Raw genomic sequence first — 19986 nt, forward strand, 5'->3', positions numbered from 1 at the left:
GTCCGTGGAGGCCTCACCAACCCTGACAGAGGGCCGTCCTCTATGGCTCAGCGGGCCGAGGACCAGGAAAGCAGGGGTCTGGGCTTGCGCAAAGAGAATTTAGTGGGTGAGGGCGAGACAGGATGTCGCTATGTCCATCAGCCCACAAGAATCTATTCTCAGGAAATGATCGGATATGTCGTGTAAGCCTTATTTGAAACAATCAAAATCTCCCATACTATAAGATTAGTTATGTGCATAATACCAGTGATGACCTAAATATAAAAGGCCAAAGTGCAAGGAAACAAGCATTTATTCGAGGTCAAAAAAGAATAGCTATTCGGGAAGCACTTTTTTTCAGGCAGAAACCCAAATAGTGTTCAAATTAGGAGACGAAGGCAAGGAGTATATATGAACATGGGAAGGGAAACAATTATATTACTAGAAAGAAGGCATTTCTATTGGTGCTGATAAGCTACCATAGTGATTCTTATTCTAAACAATGTTTTTAATTTTCATTCTAATTGTCATCAGTCCAGTAGTCATAATATCTGCTTTCTTGTTATCTTCCCACATGATACAATGTCGTTCTGGATACAAAGTCGTTTTAGGCCCAGTCCAAAGGGTATGGTGCCTTGTTTTAATAATCCAAAGATTTGTTAAGGCATAAAACATGCAAGGCAGTTCCTCTGGAATGGCAGCTCGACTCCATTTTAAAGTGGCTCTGTTTATTACATTGTTACACCAGCATCCATTTAAAAAATGCTGCAGCTCCTCACAAGTCAAACCTGAACAAACTGAAAAATCAACAACTTTTCTTAGATCTATAAAGGAATTGAGATCACAGGGCAAACCACTGCTCCCAAAATCAGAGAGAGGGACGGGCGACTTCACAGAATCACAGCTATCAGAGCAGAAACCCACAAGCAGAAATCTCCCTGGGAATCAGTGCCCGGCAGTTCCGTTTGCCCAGTACATCATATCTGACTATCCAGGAAAAAATTACAAGACATACTAAAAGGTAAAAAGCACAGTTTGAATACACAGAGCAAGCATCAAAACCAGACTTAGATATGGCAGGAATTTTGGAATTATCAGAGAATTTAAAACAATTATGACTTATATGCCAAAGATTCTAATGGGTAGATAGTATGCAAGAGCAGATGGACAATGTAAGCAGAAAGATGGAAATCCTAAGAAAGAACCGAAAAGAAATGCCAGAGATTAAAAAACAAACAAACAAAAAACACTGCTACTGAAATGCAGAATGCCTTTAGTGGGTTTATTAGTAGACTGGACATGGCTGAGGAAAGAATCTCCGAGCTTCATGATACCTCAATAGAAACCTCCAAAACTGAAAAGTAGAGAAAAAAAAAGGTTGAAAAAAAAAAGAAAAAAGGAACAGAATATCCAAGAACTGTAGAATAGCTATAGAAGGTGTAACATGCCTGTAATGAGAATATCTGAAGGAGAAGAAAGAGAGAGAGGAACAGAAACAAATATTTGGAGCAATAATAACTGAAAATTTTCCCCAAATTAATGTTATTTACCAAACCACAGATCCAGGAAGCTAACAAAACGCCAAGCAGGATAAATGCTAGAAAAACTACATATCATTCTTAAACTATAGAAAAGCGAAGATAAAGAAAATAAAGAAGAAGCCGGGGGATTATTTATAGGTAAATATCTTACCTATAGAAAAGTAAAGATAAACATTATGTCTGACTTCTCTTCAGAAACCATGCCAGCAAGAAGAGAGTGGAGTGCAGTATTTAAAGTGTTGATAGAAAAAAAATTCCACCAACCTGTAATTCTGTACCCTGTGAATTATCCTTCAAAAGCGAAGGAGGAATATAGGCTTTCTCAGACAAAAATGGAGGGGATTGTTGCCAGTAGACCTGCCTTGGAAGAAACATTAAAACAAGTTCTTTAGAAAGAAAGAAAATGATATAGGTCAGAAACATGGATCCACATAAAGAAAGGAAGAACATCAGAGGAGGAATAAGTGAAAGAAAAATAAAAAATTATTTTTCTCATTTTTAATTGATCTAATAGATAACAGTTCGTTCAAAATAATAATAGCAACAATGCGTTTGATTATTTTTGTTTGTGGTATGTATAATATGTTTATGTATAAGTGTAATAAATGACGGCAATGATACGAGGGATGGGAGAAAGGAATTAGGATTTTGTTATTATAAAGTACTCACACTACCAAAAAAATTGTACTGAGGAGTATTACATAACAAACATATTCATACTGTATTATTGAGTGAAATATAAACTGGCTCTAGAAAGGTGAGTTCAATGTGACTGTATTTTGTAATTTTTATTTATGCAAACAGACATCTTACATTTCTAGATGGTAGGATTACAGGTGACTTTGTAAATCCTGTTTTAGTGGTTTCTCAGACTGGAGTGATTTTGCCCTCAGGGGACAGTTGGCAATCTCTAGAGACATATTTGGTTGTCATAACTGGGTGTGGGTGTGGGGTGCTACTGGCAGAGAGTGGGTAGAGGCTTGGTCAGCTGCTGGACATCCTGCAATGCTCCAGACACCACCGCCTCCACTGAGAATTATCTGGCCCAAGAGGTCAATGGTTCAGAGGTGGAGAAACCCTGCTCTAGGTTTTCCAAGTGTTCTGTACTAAGCAGTTTCACTCTTTGTAACTAGAAAATGCTATTTTAAAAATATCATCATTTTTGCATCATCTTTCTTACCATGTTTGGTGTTAGAAAAACCTCCCTAACATCTAAGTTTCTTTTCTAATGAAAAATTTTGTTTCATTTTCCAGCATTCCGTTCATTTTTCTTATTTAAGTTGTCTTGGTGTTGCTTTGTGTTTGTTTTGAGTGCCTGCTATGTTTCAGACAGATTGCCAAAGCAATGGTGATGCTTACTAAACACAAGAGCCTTTGTGGTGAAATCACCTACTCCTGTAAGACGAACATGTAATAAGAATAAAATTAGGCACCTGGAAACCAGTCTGGTTAGATTTTCATATCCAAAAGAAACACAAATCTTGCCCTCTCCCAAAGAATTATTTAAAACTATTGCAGGTCTTTATGGAAGACCTTTTGAGAAAGCAGAAGAGGATGAATGATATTGTATAACATACGTCAAGACTTCCTTAATAAAACCTCTTTTTATATTATTCTCCTCCAGATTTTTGTCATTTTTCCCATTCCTTGTTCCCATACAAATTTTCCTTACATCCCAGGTTATCCTCCCCATTCTCTTCTCTTGTCATTTCTCATTTTTTCTCTCTTACCAATTCTTTTCAAGAGGTAATAATGATGTTAGCCAACACCTATTATACAATTATCAGGTGGCCGAAAGTGTAAATTGCTTTACCTGTATTATGAGGAAAGTGAAACACAATGAAGTTAAATAACCTGCCTGACATTATACAACAAATAAAGCCTAGATCGTGATACAGAGCCAGACAATCTAATGACAGTCTGTATTAACTATTCTATATTGACTTGTTTTTCAAAATCAATGTAAAAGTTCCAGTTTGAAGTGGTAATATGATAAATTAGGAAATAATTCTGCATTTAAAAAAACTAAAATAGAGGGTTAAATAAAAAATCAGTTTTAAAAAGGATCCGGTAACTGACAAGATAGTGAGGGCTTACAAGTGCAAAATACAAGGGAAATTGTTTACACAGAGATGTGAGCAGATGTGAAATTGATGCAAGAGGACCATTTCCAAACCAGGTGAATTTAGGACAGAAAGTTCAGAAGTCAAAGCAGATGGTCCACCTCGATGATGCATGCAATGGGAGAATCTACTTACATAAATCCAGGGCCAGAAGGAAACTCATCCAATCCAACACCAGAATACTGCGGGAAATTTACCCTGACATTGAGAAAATAGAGGAGTGAGGGCAATAACTGCTGTCTTGGAAATATTAAACAATCACAAAAGGTTATAAAATGGATTTACAGCCTAGATTCGTACCACCTAGTGATTACCACAAGAATCAAAGAGCCTCATTCCTCTGTCACCACGAGGGGTGGATTCACTTAAGGGAAATAGACACTAGGAAGAAGAGGGTTGTTTACTGAGATTTGTTTTTATTCCTACTGTTTATAAAGCGCATGGTCCAGTTTAAGAAGACTTCAACATGCACCAGTGTTCCTAAACCTTATCCTCCCCCGAAAATGCTGAAACCAGTAAAATACATCAGATTAAGTATTTTCTGCTGTCCTGATCTTATCGTTCATTCAAAGAGGGCACTTAATACAGTTACGGTTTAAATGGAAAAGTCCATGGAGACTTAAAAGCTAACTTGATGGAAGACCAGCCAGCTTATAAGATCTATTTCTCAGCATTAGTTAGACCATGAATTTCAAAATACCAACTTAATCATTGACCACGAGAAACAGAAGTTTAAAGCAGAGTGGCATGAAGGTCAGCATATTCTTTTCTGGTAAAGCTAGGAGGACACTTTACACTTGAGAAGTTTGCTCAGTAAAAAATTCAGAACAAAGGAAAGCAAAATGATAGGCTGCTGTCATTCTGGCAAAATCCTGATGCATTCATAAACCCTAAGGAAATGTGTATTGGTCTAGTGGCCAGAATATGGGTATCTATCAGGTAGAGTCACTTGTTTCCTTGGAAGATGAAAAGAACAAATGCAATTTTTTTTTCTCTTTGGCTCCCATGTTTTGGAGTCTAGAACCTGCCCTTTGCCCTTCTGTTAGCATATATCAAAACGATTAGATAACAGGTTGTTGTTGCTTTCATAGCTATATTCCAGCCCTAGAGATATTTTGGAACTTGGTTCATCTCAGATATTCCCTATGTTCCTTTGGTAACAGATGTAAAGTAAATCTTTTAGTATGGATTCCTATTAAATATGGTATACTAAGTTTAGCTATGAATAATAGAAACTCAACTATAATGGCCTAAACAACACTGAAATGGATTTTTCTTTCATTTGAAAGAAATCAGAAGGTAGGCAGAGCAGACCAGGGTTGGTATGCTGGCTCTGATATCATCAAGGATCTATGTTCATACTATTTTTCTGCCACACTGTCCTTAGCATATGACTTCCATTCTTAAGTTCTTCATGGTCCAGGATGGCTACCGGAGCCCCAGCCACATGTTTAAGTTCCAGGCAGTAGGAAGGAATAAGGAGGAGAAAGACAAAAGGGATGTATGCCAGCCACCTCCTCCTCTAAATGAGTCATACTGGAAATCTCAGCTCACGTATCCCACTTATATCTAATTAGTCACATTTACCTGTAAAGGAAGCTGGGATATGTAGTTTATCTGGTTAGTGTGCCACCTTGAAAAAAATTGACATTTTTTTTTAAGGAAAAAGGGACGAATGAAAATTGGTGGCAACAAGATAGCTTCCGTCATTAATTTTATTTTGACATTGCCAAGTTTCTTTTCTCGATCTTATCCTCATCCACTACTATTATCAGACAACTTTATCATATCTCATCCCCCATACTCACCAATAGAAAGGACATAATTTCAAAATAAATGACCATAATAAATGACTACATGTTGAATTGAATATATTCAGTTTCATGAAGACCCTTTATATGCTTTCATTTCTCTCATTTCTTGGGTTATAGGTACAAACTTTATTAGGAAACATATCATTACTGTTCTGATCTGCTGTTGGAAACTTCTGTTCTAACTTTTGGCTTTCCCACCTAACTTTTTATTTCAAAAAAATTCAACGAAAAAGCTGAGAGTACAACAATGAACATCCACATACCTTGCTTGCAGAGTCACCATTTGTTAACATTTTGTCACATTTTCTTTTTTGATCTCTCTGTAAATTTTATTGTTGGATCTTTTGAAAATTTAATAGGATTTTTAAGAGAAAGGACACTAACTCTTTAAAATCAATAGACCCATTCTGAGAACCAATTCAAGATAGAAGGCAACTGGTTATATACATAGTCTTTAAAAGATAACTTCTCTCTTGGATATTTCACAGGATCACACTGTACATGTTATAGATCTTTAATTAGACTTGAGATTTCTATTTCCCTTTTATGATAAGCCTTTCAACTGATACTTCTCAAGGGGTTATCCTGATCATACCAGTGAGGCAAGCCTATTTAAATATTTTAATGCAAATCTAAATAAGAATATTTTTACAGTGCTATTGCATTTCAGATAATTCAGTTTGTTTATGACATTAAAAATGTCATTATACAGCCAATAAATCAGAAAAAGATGGGATTTCTTAACAGGAGTCTCACGATATTAAAAAACAAGGGGAAACAAAGTGGCTTGCCATAGAATTTAGAATCTGAATCACTTGCTTCATCCTGGAAAGCAGTAATTCATGTAGAATTGATATGTGGGTTTGGGTCACATGATGTCAAAGAGGAATATTTGGAACAACCTGTGGAATAGGATGTGTTACTCTCACTAGGTAAGGAATTTGGTTAAGCCAAATTCCAGTGCTCCATGGTTTTGCCTGGCTGGATAGGTTTTAGGCAGGAAGATTATGTTACTACCATTTTACTGTCAAGTTCTCAATTGAATAACCAAATTGAGCTTACAGAAACTTTCATTGGAGTTTTATTCCTGTAGAACATAAGGAGATAAAATGATTTCTATTTTGCTAATAGGACAAACAGAAGACATCTTAGAAAGGGCCTTTGAGGTCCAATCTTAAACTTGGTGCATTTAGAGGCATGTCACAGATTGTAATACTGGTCATTAAACATTCCAATTTCTGTCTCTGCAATGCTCCTCTCTGTGGGTTTTTTGCGGGGCGGCAGGGGGCGGGTACTTAAACCACTCTGATCTTAATGAATTTTGGAGAGACTTAATTCAGTTCATAGTAAGTGGCAATGCCCAAGCTCAATGTAAGAGAAAGTGTGGCATTAAGGGGAGTTCTGAGATGTGAGCTTAGAATGAGTGGTCATCAGCCCGGCATCGAGTGCCAGACTGGAGCCACTGGGTTTTTGATTAAGGTAGTGTCGTGGTGAGAATTCTGTTTTAGGAAAGCAAATCTCGTGGTTGCTTATGGGATTATTTTATTGTTAGAAATCGCAGGTAGGAAAATCATTTGCAGGAGTAGTGTAACAATCCCTGATGGAAAAGTAAAGATCCCCATCATGATGGCCGCACCTCAAACGCATCACCGACAGGCTAACTTTCCTGACCTTTCCTCCATAGAGTCTCTTCTTTGAACCCACATTTTTCTTACGGTTAAGGGTTGCTCATGAAACCCTCAAATTTCACCGTACATTGTACTTGTTTCTGCAGTTTTCTGATCCCTTTCACTTTGCGATTCTGTGGGAGGGCCGTAAAGCCGGGAGGCAGCGGGCAAGGCGGGACTCCCGGAGCTCTGCCTCAGCAGGACACTCTGACATTATCTGCAGCCTTCACAACATGCTTTGACATCCAAGGCCATGGCCAGTTCTGTTTCCTCGGCACCGCCAACAAGGCCGGCCCCCGCAACCACGAATGGACGCTCTTCCGAACTTTCTCGGTGGCCACGGCATCGGGCTCCAGAAGCCTCGGAGCCAGCCGGAGGCGCTCACGTCGCACAACAGATGAGTAAATTATCATCGATTGATTTCCGAACGGTCAGGAAGCAGACACGCTCCCCATCCTTCAAGGGGTGACTGCCAACGAAAGACTAAAATGGCGCAAAAGGGATTCCGCGCATCCTTTTTGGCGGCAGGCAAGGGTGGAAGCAATAATTGGGATTTGAAACCCAGAGAGTACAGATTACCTCACCGTGGATACTGAAATAGAACTAAAAGAGAAAAACCGCTGGCTTTGGTTTGAAACCTGGGCGCCAACCCCGCCTTGTCCCAGCGTGCCACGCGCGCACGCCAACCCCACGCCCGTCCCAGGGTTCCCTGCGCGGCGGGCTCGCTCCCGGCGGGCTGTGCGCGCGCGGCGAGCGCCGGAACGTGCTCTTGAGTGGTTCCTCCGCCCACTTCGGCCTTGTCTCCGCGACCGCTGGGGTTTGAGGTTCCCGCCAGGCCAGGGCTGGTCCAGAGAGATGGTACGCGGCCCGCCTTGGCTTTAAGGCGAGAAGCGCGTCCCAGACCTCTTGCCGCTTGCTGACGGCACTGATCCCCGGGCAATCATGTCTACGGGGTTCTCCTTCGGGACCGGCGCGCTGGGCTCCACCACCGTGGCCGCCGGCGGGACCGCCACAGGCGGCGGTTTCTCCTTCGGCACAGGGTCGTCTAGGTAACGGCGCTTCCTCCCTTTCCCTGCCTGAGTCTACCCGCGGGTCTCCGGTGGGGTGGTCCTGCCCCTCTTTCTTCTCGCTGGCTCCTTTCTCGGTGGGCCTAGGGGAAAATAATCGCCCGCGCCAGCTTCAGGGTCCTCCGCTCGCCGCCCTGCTCCTACAGGTAGCCTGGTGAGAGGAAGATGGATGGTGTCTCTGTTGTGAGGTCCCTAAAATCCCCGGTGGTTCGGACATGATTCCTACGGAGCGAGGTCTGGCTTAGTGAAAGGGCCTGGGATTTCACACCCAAACCTTAGCACTTCGTCAATCTTAGGCACAGAATGTTGCACGAATGAGTGAAAGTATAGCTTATCGTGAGGTTTTAGCAAAAGACAATTAATAGAAAATTCTAAGGAGGACAAATAAGAGTTCCACCCTGATAATTCAGATTTCATTGCAGGATACACGGTTTTAGACGTTGCGTATTAATGATTTCGTGCTTAATGAGATTTCAGGTGTTTGTGCCTCATGGGACCTTTTCCGTCCTTTTTTGTTTGTTTGTTTTGAATACGTTTTACTGCATTTGTTGATGATAATTTTGAACAGAATGCAAGTTAGTACAACTTTGGTGAGAATGTCGTGTTTTAATGACTCACATTATCTTTAAATTGCGAAATGTAGGTAGCAAATTCATCCTTTTTAAGAAACCTGCTACATCACCACTTCAGGTGGTGACAAAAATTTGGCTAAGCAGAAGTCCAAAAGAAGGCAGATAAAATAGTTAAAGACCATTTTAATGACAGATGGAACTTTTAAAACTCAACCTTTTGAAGGTACAGACCCAGAGGGCAGAGTCTGAGTCTCATTTACTATTCTATTAAATCAAGAAGTGTGCATAGAATGAGTTACAAGGTAGCTCATGAAGCTTGAAGAATGTGGTTGTAGATTAAAGAGGCAAAGATACCTTCAGCATTGTCTGTATTAAAGAGGAGGAGGACCGCAGACTACACAGTCAAGTCAGAAATCTGGGAGTTTTCCTTTGCTCTGTACACAATCTCCTTTGCTCTGTACACAATCAGCAAGGCCTTATAATTTTAATTCTTCATTTTCAATTTGCCACATTTCCAGTGCTACTACCCTGGAATAAATATTTATTGGACACACTCCTATATAGTAGGCTCTGATTTAGGTGGTAAGGTAAATAAATAAGAGTCTTGGTCCCCTGAAGGTTACATTCTTATGAAAATACTTAAAATTCCTGCCAGGTTTTCAACTAGTGACCTTTCTCTCTCGTTAAATGAGAACTGCTCCTATCACCTCTTAGATTGGTTCAGTGAAATCTCAATTCTCAAAAAAGTCTCAAAAATCTACTTTCATGTCTGTCTAGCAAGGTTGTTATATATATTTTTTAAATTGTGATTGCCTCTCTTCAGTGATTTTTTTTTCCACTATCATTGGAGTGAAGTACAAATACATCTTGCCATGGTCCACAAGACCCAAACAATCTGGAACCTCTTAGGCTCATTCTGAGCCCATCTTCTATTTCAGTTTGCTCCAATTCAGTGATCTAGACCCACTGCAAAAAAATAAACATTTGTAAAAAAAAAAAAAATAAATAACATTTGTATTATCGCCCAGTTCAGGATCACAAATAAGTACCTGAAGAAAGATTCAAAGAAAGATACCCTTACTTTGTGTGATGCACTGTGATATTTCCTGTTGCATTTTATTTTATTTTTTTAAAAATGCTGGTGGTTATCCAAATTGATTTTATACCCTCTAACGAGTCCTGATCTTAGTTTGAAAAATCCTGCTCTAACTATTGGGCCTTTTCTCAGTTCCTGAAGTGGGCCTGGCCAAACCCCACCTCACTTTAGGGCAAGTCCCTCGGCTTGGAATTCCCCTACCACCTCCTACCCATGTGCCAAACGCTATTGCCTACTTTTGGGACTCAAATGGTTACTTTATCAAAGAGACCTTTTTTTGACCTCTCAGTGTAAGGATGTCCATCTTCATAGCACCCGATACCATAGCACTTATCACAGTTGTAATCAGTTCATTCTATTTTTTGTTGACTTAATTGTCTGAGCCCAGCAATAGATTGTATGCTCCCTGAGAGTAGAGACCTTTTCATACTGTTTTCCAGTAGATACAGTGGCGCTCAGTACATATTTGTTGAATGAATGATTGAGTAATCTTTTTCTCTCACTGCCTGGACACTTCCAGAGGGCAGAGTCTGAGTCTCATTTACTATTCCATCCTCAGTCCTCAATCCCTATGACAGTGCCTTTTATAAAGACTTATTGAATGATCAAATAAATGAATTATTTATTAGCAAAAAGAAAATTTTACACAGGTTTTAGGAAGGCTTGGATAAATTAATAAGACAGACAATCTAACTTTTCTCCATTGGAATACTGGTTTGGAGGCCTGACTTCCCCTTAGTGCTACTTGGTTTTTGGTCTCATTCTGGGGAAGTTACTCTTTAAGCCTCAGTTCCTACATTTGGAAAAGGGGTATAATGTTTACCTCAAAGAGTGGTTGAATGACATAAAATTTGTAAAGTATTTAGCATCATATTTGGCACTTGGTAAGTGCTCTGTAAATGTTAGCCATGACTTTGTCTCCTAAGTCCATGTTAATGTAAGCTGGAGAAGTTAAAATAACATTCCTGATCTGCTGGAGTGATTGGCAGATAATACTGGGTTGAGGCAATAATTGGTCAGGTCTGGGGTAGCTTTTTGTTTTTCTTAAAGTAAGAAAGTTTCTCTGCCGCAAAGACATTTCTCTTGCTTCTCTGGTAGAGTAAGACGATTTCATTTTGATGTATTTCTTTGGTAATGTTTTTAGCTTAGCTATGAAACACTTTATTGTGTCTTCAGTTATCATTACCTTAAGTTGCCAAGAAATTTTAAATATTTTAATTGTCTAAAAATACTTTTGCTGTACATTTTTTGTATATTTATGGAATAGTGGTAAAAACAAATGGGATCACTGATTTCTTTGGGAGGAAGGGGAGCATAATAATTATTTTCTTAATTTGATGTCATCAAAACTTGCCAATAATGTGTTTTAAAATATCTTTTAAATTCAGTTTATTAAGTGTTGAAAGATCTGTGCTTTGTCATTGAGACCTTGCAGCCCTGCTCTCACAACCTGCTGTACTTCATACACCCAGGGCACACACGTGTGTTCTTAGCTATCGTTCTTAAAATCAGTGGTAAACCAAGACAGAGTTAGGGTGTGCCCTCTTCTTTTTCCCACTCGGTGTTGATGACCGACTTCAAATTCTACCTCTCGAATTAAACTTGTCCCTCTCCATTGTCCTCACAGTGATTTGCTGGCATAATACCACGTATTTAAATGCATTGAGTTTATAAGTGTTCTTAATGATAATAGTAGCAACAAGATATATAGATAGATATATAGATATCTATATATCTATCTATGTATCTTTCTGCATAATCTCTTAATATTTACAAAAACCCTGTTAAGTGGGTACTGTTATTTCCCATTTTCAGATAAGGTTTCAGTAGTGGAACCCAGCCACAACACTGCTGCCTTCTCCTTAAATTGAAACGCCCCAGGCTTTCATGCTTTTTAAAACTGACATTGGGTTCTCTCATGGTGATTATGTCTAAACGGAAGTATAGGGACAGAAGTGATGAAGATACATATATAGGATGAATGAGATTTCTCATTATGTTACACGTTATAGTCTCTTAACTCTCCTACATAATTTTTGAAGTATCAAGTTGTCAAGATTTTCTTGCCTAGTTTCATAATTTGTTCTTCCACCTGTAGATAGCAAATTGGAACCTCTGAGGCTTGATAAGAATAGTTGAAAAGATGTGAATTTTGTTCATATAACTTGTTATTAGCAATTTTTTTAAGCTTTCAAAAACTCTCTGAAGAGTATTTTTGATGAACACATACTCTTGATACAGAGGGTAATTAATTTTGTTTTGCATTTTGCTCTTACCAGGATATGTCCATTTGTTGTCTTTCTCCCTGCTCCCGCCTACCTCCCATTTGCTTTTTATTGCTTTTTTTGTGGAAAGATACCTAACCACACCCTACCCTACCCTATGAATAAGGTAATGTGGCAATAGAGAGATGGTAAAGACAACTTAGCATACCTTTCTATTTCTGGGTATGTCATACTTTATATTAGTAGTTGGAGAAGAACAATTGAATTTAGCAATGTGAACTGCACATGAGTAGTTCAAGAGGAAAATGATCCACATTCAAGGATTTCCTTATGGCCGTTTTAGAATATGCTCTCCTTCAAACAAAACTGTTGACAGCAAAATATGTATCATCCTGTTTGTGATAACTTGTGATCTGAAATCCTGATTGCTCTAGATTATGCTTTTCTCGAAGGTTGGTATTGTATTTTTAAAGACTAATTTTATATGTGGATTTATTTTTAAAGAGAACTGGAAAATATTTAAATTTGGTTCAAATTGTTCTTTTTGTATCCTATGGAGATGTATTAGATATGTTAAATGAAAGAAACTAATCTTGAAGAGTTCATTTTTCATTTTTTGTAAGTATTGGCTCATAGAACTTTATTTTGTGGTTTTTTGTTTTGTTTTGTTTTTAATAAACAAGCAACCCTTCGGTGGGGCTCAATTTTGGAACTCTTGGAAGCACCGCAACTCCGGCCACTACATCTGCTCCTTCAGGTGGCTTCGGAACCGGGCTGTTTGGATCTAAATCTGCTACTGGGTTCACACTAGGAGGAACGAATACAGGTAAGGAGGATCGTCACGTTTGCAGGAAGTAGGTTCGGGATTTTATCCTTTTTCATGTTCTGTACTGTTTCTCCTCCCTTTATACGATTGTCATTGGTGGTAGACCTAAAGTGATAAATACTAAGATGAAAAGAAATATAAGGATTTGGAAGTAAGGGCCAGTGATAGGCCCAGTCATCAGCTTAGTCATCAGCTCTGATCCACTTCAGTGGAAGGAAGGAAAAGAAGTCGTGGAGAAGTTATATCTCTTTAAATATAATGAATTAAGTAAGTAAAATTTTTATATTAGATTATCTAATGCATTGTTTTATCTTAGTAAAGATTGTTAAGTTTACCAATTTGGACATTAATTTAGCATAAATGAGACAGCATCCTATTTCGCTATAACATAATTTACATTCCTATGAGATGTTTTAAACTGTTGTGTTATTAATTGTTTCATCGAGGAAAGAGCAAGAGGTAAAGATAGACGTTTCAGTAATAAAACGTTTTTTTTTTAAATACCTACAGTTATTTTGTTATAAGCCAAAAGGGCTTCACAGGAATTGCTTCTGTTTTTAACCTTTTTCTCGACCCTCGGCCTCTTGGTCTCTGTTTCCACCTTCTGCACTGACCTTTCAGCCTCGATTGCAGCGCTCGTCACAGCCACTCGTAGGAAGTGGACGAACTGCAGGAGTAAATGCGAGCCCAGCCGGTGAGCTGCCCGGGACAGCTCTGTGCCAGTGCTTTGCCTGGAGTAGCTTTTTTCCCCTCGTCTCATTTTTTTATAAGCAATAGTTATTTGCATCTTACAAATTTTATACCCTAATTAATCTGATTATATACAGCTCATAATATGAAAGGTGGAGCTATGAAGAACGCTTCTGTTGGTTTGTGGTTATGGTAGAGGAAGAAACTGATACGTGTTGGTCTTGTTGGCGGTGTCTCACTCCCCGAGGGTGAGTCCACGTCCTGCCCTTACAGCAAATCGAAGAACGCCATATTTCTGTTGATGATTGAATTTTATTTCTCTTTTTGTCTCTAGGAATAGCAACAACTATAACTACAGGATTAACTCTGGGTAAGAATTTTTGAGGAAAGATCCCAGATTTGTGGTTTTCGACTCTTTTTCCTAATATCTTACAGAGCAGGTGTGTGAAAAGAAGAAAGTGTGTGAGGAACTGAGTAGAGTTCAGAGACACTGACTTATCAAAGAACTTTTCAGTATTTGAGTATTTAAAAAAAATATATAGTCCATTTTTAGTTAAAAATAATTTAAATACAGAAATGATTTTTCTATGGAAATTTATTTCACAATACATTGTTCTGTTATTTGAGTCCTTTTAATGGAAAAGGCACCAAACTGTAGGCCAGAAGTCTTGGACTCAAGCCCCGGTTGCACCTCTAAGTAGTTGTGAGGCCTTAGACAGTCACGTAATACCTGGCAGCTTTTCGTTACTTATAAAATGAGAGTATTGGACTCTTAACAAGTTTTTGGATTCCCTTCCAGCTCAAAAACATCACAGTTTTCTGTAATGGTATGCCGAAGGGACTGTGAATAACTAGGGTGACAGCCTGTCGAATCTGGATGGCAGTAAATAATGTGAAAGGAAATAAATGAGTGAAAGGACATTGAGAAATCTCAAATACAATTATATTAATAAAATTAAATATTGAAATAAAGATAGGTGGACTTTCTTACTTGGATGCTACTTACCTGTTATCTGTGGAAACCACCTCTGTTTACCGCTGAAGTTTGGGACAGGGTTGGCTACCAGGAGAGCAGTTGTAGCCTCTTATTTTCTGAGATTGTAGAACTCATGCATGATTTCTAAGTGCTGTACTCCAGTTGGGGTAAAGGCAATCCCGAATCGTCATTTTGGCTTCTTTTCCTCTAGTACTTTCAGGAGAAGCCAAAATACAGGTTCTTACTTTTCTTCATTTAGATTTTTGAGCGGCTACTACTTCCTAACTCTGTGGCCTTGGGTATACATGATGCCTTGAACATTTAGTATTAGCTGTTGATGTGGTGGTGGGGATGGTGCTGATGATTTCAGGAACTGCTGAGTGCATGGGCAAGGCAGTCTCACGAGGCGAAGGTAACAGGCAGGTGTAATAATGTGTTCTTGTGTAATCTGATAACTAACATGTATGAAAGGCACCAAGGAAGGCAGAGGAAGAAGAGAGTAGGAGTTCATTTTGGGGCAGGAAATATTATTTTGGATGGGGGAGTGGAAGGTGCAAAGGCCCAAACATAAAGGATCCAGGGAAACAGGAAAAATGCTTGTTCTTGGAGTTTAGGATTCAGAGGTAGGAATGGTAGGGAGAGGAGACTTGAGGAGCAGTTAGGACCCGATAGGGAAGGTGGTTGTGTGCCAGCTGTTGAGACTGTATTTTAGAGACAGTGTAGAGCTAGTGGGAACCTTAAGCCAGAGAGAATCACCAGGGTATTCTTTTGGTTTCCTCCCTCCCTCCCTCCCACCTTTCCTCTTACCTTACCTTTCCCTCCTCTTCCCTCCCTCCCTCCTGAGATCATTCCAAGAATAGATTAGAGTTCAGAGGAGACTGACAACAGAGAAACAAATTAAGAGGTTATTGTAATAGTTCTTAAAAGAAAGATGGCCTGAGCTAAGGTTTTTGGGGATGCTTGTATTCCTGGGATAGCTCTGAAGTAGAATTGACTGGATTTATGGCTAATAGAATGCAGGAGACAGAAGAAATGTCAAGGATATTGTGGTTTCTGGCTTGAGCAGCTGAATTGACCACAGTTGAAGTTTTAGGAAAGTTTTTTTATAGGGTGACACATAGGGCTCCAAAGAGACATTCAGGTAGAGCCAGCCAGTTAGTTCATCCTCGGATAGATGTAGATTTAGACCCATGTGCCTATAGCTGATATTCTGAAAATAGGTGAGATCTTTCAGGAAGTCAGGGAGCAGGAAGGGAGCCATAAGAAGTATCATTTAATCAGTGAACAGAGGAAGGAGACCCGCAAAAGCAGACTGAAAAGAGCAGCGCAGCAAGTAGGAAGAGAACTGGGAGGTGAGAAACACAGAAGCCAGAAGGAAGAGGGGCGTTTAAGCAGTTGGGGATGGTTGTTTAAGTAGTCTGGGGGCAGGGGGACTGGACTATATTTCTGCTGGGTATAGAGGAAAAGAAGGATTTCAGTATTACCACATCCACTGAATTTTCTTTTGCTTTTCTTAATTCACAGGGCCATCTTTTCAGTATTCACCAGGATTTGGTCCCAACATTTATATTTTTCTCTCTCATACATACACAATTACATCCTTGTTCTATCTACAAGAAGTAGGATCGCAAACTTTTAGGGACCCTGATTAATTGGTATAATATATGTATAGAGTTATGGTAAAATTGGATTTTTTTTTTTTAACAGGAACGCCAGCCACTACATCTGCATCTACAACAGGTTTCAGTTTAGGATTTAGTAAGCCTGCAGCATCTGCCACGCCATTCGCTCTGCCTATTACTTCTACCTCAGCTAGCGGTCTTACTCTTTCGTCTGCTCTGACATCAACTCCAGCAGGTGAGGTATAATGTAAAAAAGTTGCTTTTTATGGTTAAATTTTAATTTTATTTGGTTAGCAAACATAGGTATCCGCTTTTATTAAAGATGACTTTAGTTTGGGAACATTTTTATTTCAGTCATTCAGCAATTTTGACCTAAATTACTGAAAGTGAACAAGATCAATATTGGGCATTAAAGAAGCAGAGAGGCCATCTTGGAAGTTGGTCTCTACTTACAGAACAAAGTAGGGGAGAGGGTGAGAGAGGCGAAATGTAAAACTATTAATATCCACTTAGTTTTCAAGGAGCATTTTGGTGATAGGGAAGGACAAGGAGTTTCATAAACCTTGCCTGGCTCAGATTCATTCACCTTTGAAGGTGGAGTTGGTGGCCTGGGCTGAAAACTCTTCATTACTGTCCAGACTCAGTTACCTGGTACTGTTCTATTATTACCCAAAGTCTTGTTTTCTGTCACTGGTTTTTGCTTTGAACGTACTATTTCTCTTTATTCTTAAGTGTATATTTTATGGAATAGTTTTTTCCAAGATCCAGTTTTATCATGGATATCAGTTTTTTTTAAGAAAGTGTTTTGTATTTTCTGTGGTGCGCTTAGAAATGTTTCCTTTTGAAGGCTGACAGTCTCACTTTTCATAGCATCCACAGGTTTTACCCTAAATAATTTGGGTGGTACGACGGCCACAACTACAACTGCATCAACAGGCCTTTCTTTAGGGGGAGCCTTAGCTGGTTTGGGAGGTTCGCTTTTCCAGAATACAAACACAGCAACATCAGGTAATTGATGGCATTTACTCTCCAGAAATAATAAATATATTTAAATTTATCTTTAGGCATTTTGGGATCACTTTGTCTTGTTAACCTGTATGTTTTCCTTTGAGTATGAAAACCGAATTACAATGTTTTTCATTCGTAATTGGACCTCTTAGCCATATTTTAGAAGTACGTGTCCCTATTTCTCAATGTTGACTGACTAGAAAAAGAAAGAAGGGCATATCTAAAGAGTAAAGTTTCTACAGAAACCTATCTTAATAAATAAAAGTTGAATGGCCTTGGATCATTTAGTGTCTACCTTCGTTGTAACAGACACCTTGACCTTTTAGGTCCCTGTTCTAGAATGGCTTTCCATTATAGACACCAGGAAAGGGTGTTAGCATGCTTCGAAGGCAAGATTTTAAAATACAAATATTAAATACTTTTAATAGCCAGGCAAAATTTAAAGTATCAGTTCACCTGACAGAGAACACCGAGGTAATATTTTATATATCTTAGGTTGATTTCTCATTTCATGCTTAATTTGAAATCAGCCTCATGTTAAGGATTCTGCAGCTGTTTCGAATATTGGCTATAGCTAATGCCAGTGTAGGAAAGCCAGTGGAGCCTGGTGGGAGTGAGAAAAGCTTTCCTCTTATTTGAAGGAATTGTGTAAGTACCTTCTGTAGCAATATAACATTAAGAATTTCTGTTTAATTGTTTACAGATTAGGAAAATAGCACCTAATATGCGTGCCACACTTTCTTTGGTTGTGTGGAAGACATGAAGGAATATGACGTAATGTTTTCTGTTAAAGCTATAGTTTTTGGTGTCCTCTATTCAGATACTAAATTTAATTCCAGGTGAGCAGAAGAGGAAAAAAAGACTTGGGTCAAGAAATTTGTAGTGTTCAAATTTGCATTGATCTTTCAAATACTTATCTTTGTCGTTATTGTCTAACTTTGTAGGTATTCAAAATGTTTTCTAATAACCAAATCACCAAATATGTATGTATAACATACATTCCTGTGCAGGATAAATATTTAAACATCCCTTACAAAGATTCCTATGCAAGAAAAACATGAAAATAATAGTAAGGGGAGGTAGAGGGTTGCTTTTGCATCTCATTATTGAGGTTTTAGGTCTGCTCTGATTTTTCTTAGGCTCTTGACACAATATTCAAGGTGTAATTTTATTTATGTTAAAGATGCCACTGGTTTTTAAAAAATTAATAACAGTTATTTAGCTGTGTTTTTTCATACATTGCCAAGATTTCAATCCAATTTTCAATTATCCTGTGCTTTTATCAGTACATACTACTGTTTCCTCTGTTTTTAAAGTAAACAGCATCTTGTCTAAAAAGAAGCACTGTTGTGTGAGCTTGGGGATGTGTGGACTTACATGATTTACCAATGCAAGATCTTCAAAATTTTGCTCCCTGATTCACAAGTATATATTAATAACAAGATTATATGTAGCTCATTAATTCCTTTTATCAGTGAGGTAAGATTTAAATAAATGAAATCTACTTTTTAAAAAAGTTTTGTGAAAAAACTTGGAGTATGAAATTTTGATGTTGGAACTGTAAGACTTTTAATTACCAGTTTTTATAATTTTATTAATAGTGAAACTATTTACATTATTTTAAAATTTTAGAAATTCATATCAGATATTTATCTATTTATTTTCCCCAGCTTTATTGAAGTATAATTGACAAATAAAATTGTAAGATATTTAAAGTGCGCAGCATGATTTGATGTATGTATACATTGTAAAAGGATTCTATTGAGTTAACATTCCAACCCTAGATTATTTTAAAAGTGTGTAATTCCAAACCATGATTAGAAGACAAAATACATTCACCTGCAAATATATAAACTAAAACTGCTTTTGTAGAGATTTAAAAACAAGTAATAAAATTGAGTATCCACATATATTGAATTAACAGATACATTCTGACTCCTTTTATTTAAAAAAAAAAAAAATCACATCATCTAAACTACATATATCATTGAATCCTGGTAAGACTATCCGTCTTTGTCCAGAGCATGGTTGAGACTTGTTTCTTGTTATTTGCCTAAAACAAGTATGAAGGAAATCTGGAATCTGACTTAAAAGTATTTGAGTGCTTTGATCAGAAGGAGAAATGGTTATTAAGACTACCACTGAACTTCATAAATGACTCTGGCTTATTTGTAGGACTTGGACAGAGTGCTTTAGGCTTGACTTTGGGAACCCCAGCAGCTACTTCAACTGCAGGCAACGAAGGCCTCGGTGGTATAGATTTTAGTAGCTCGTCAGATAAAAAGAGTAAGTAATGTTATTGCTATTTTATATTCTAACAGTCCTGTTGAGGGGACTTAAATTCCTGTGTCTGGGAGATTGATAGTTATATATTAAATAGTAAAGTTTTTACTGTTAAGTTTATTTGCATTATACTCTATAAATTTTGTGTGTTGTGCATTTAAGATTTCATTTTTGTAGAAACAGATTTTTATGTGCCTATGTCTTACATAGTAGCTATCTTGATGTGCGTATTAATATATATATGTTTTATTTGGGATCATGATATATTGTTTTGAAACCTGTTCTTTCTCATGTAATATATCACAAGTATTTGTCAATGTCAGTAATTCTTTAAAAATATTTTAATGCTGCTTAATATCAGTGTTATGAATGGCTGTGTCATCATTTAGTCAGCCATCATCCTGTTGTGTTTGTTTCCAGTTCTTTTAGTCTGGTTCTGGAATGTAGCACCGTACTGGGCATCTTCATAGGGACAGTCAACGTCACATTAATAGTTT

At 38.1% G+C, this 19986-nt stretch overlaps 1 protein-coding gene across 4 annotated transcripts in view; it reads left to right on the top strand.

Moving 5' to 3' along the window:
* Positions 1–7856: 7856 nt before the first annotated feature.
* The window catches only part of NUP58 (nucleoporin 58), a 46110-nt gene continuing 33980 nt past the window's right edge, over positions 7857–19986 (top strand). The window contains exons 1-6 of one of the 4 annotated variants that reach the window (XM_039873052.1): positions 7857–8173; positions 12768–12910; positions 13935–13970; positions 16284–16433; positions 17069–17206; positions 19382–19492. In XM_039873052.1, coding sequence (XP_039728986.1) covers positions 8067–8173; positions 12768–12910; positions 13935–13970; positions 16284–16433; positions 17069–17206; positions 19382–19492 — 685 coding nt within the window. In that variant the 5' untranslated portion in view covers positions 7857–8066. The remainder of the gene's footprint in view (positions 8174–12767; positions 12911–13934; positions 13971–16283; positions 16434–17068; positions 17207–19381; positions 19493–19986) is intronic. The other 3 variants (XM_039873053.1, XM_039873054.1, XM_039873055.1) reach the window with 3 other exon arrangements.

Source organism: Pteropus medius, unplaced genomic scaffold, assembly GCF_902729225.1.
Source record: "Pteropus medius unplaced genomic scaffold, Ma_sr-lr_union100, whole genome shotgun sequence".
Classification (NCBI taxonomy): domain Eukaryota; kingdom Metazoa; phylum Chordata; class Mammalia; order Chiroptera; family Pteropodidae; genus Pteropus; species Pteropus medius.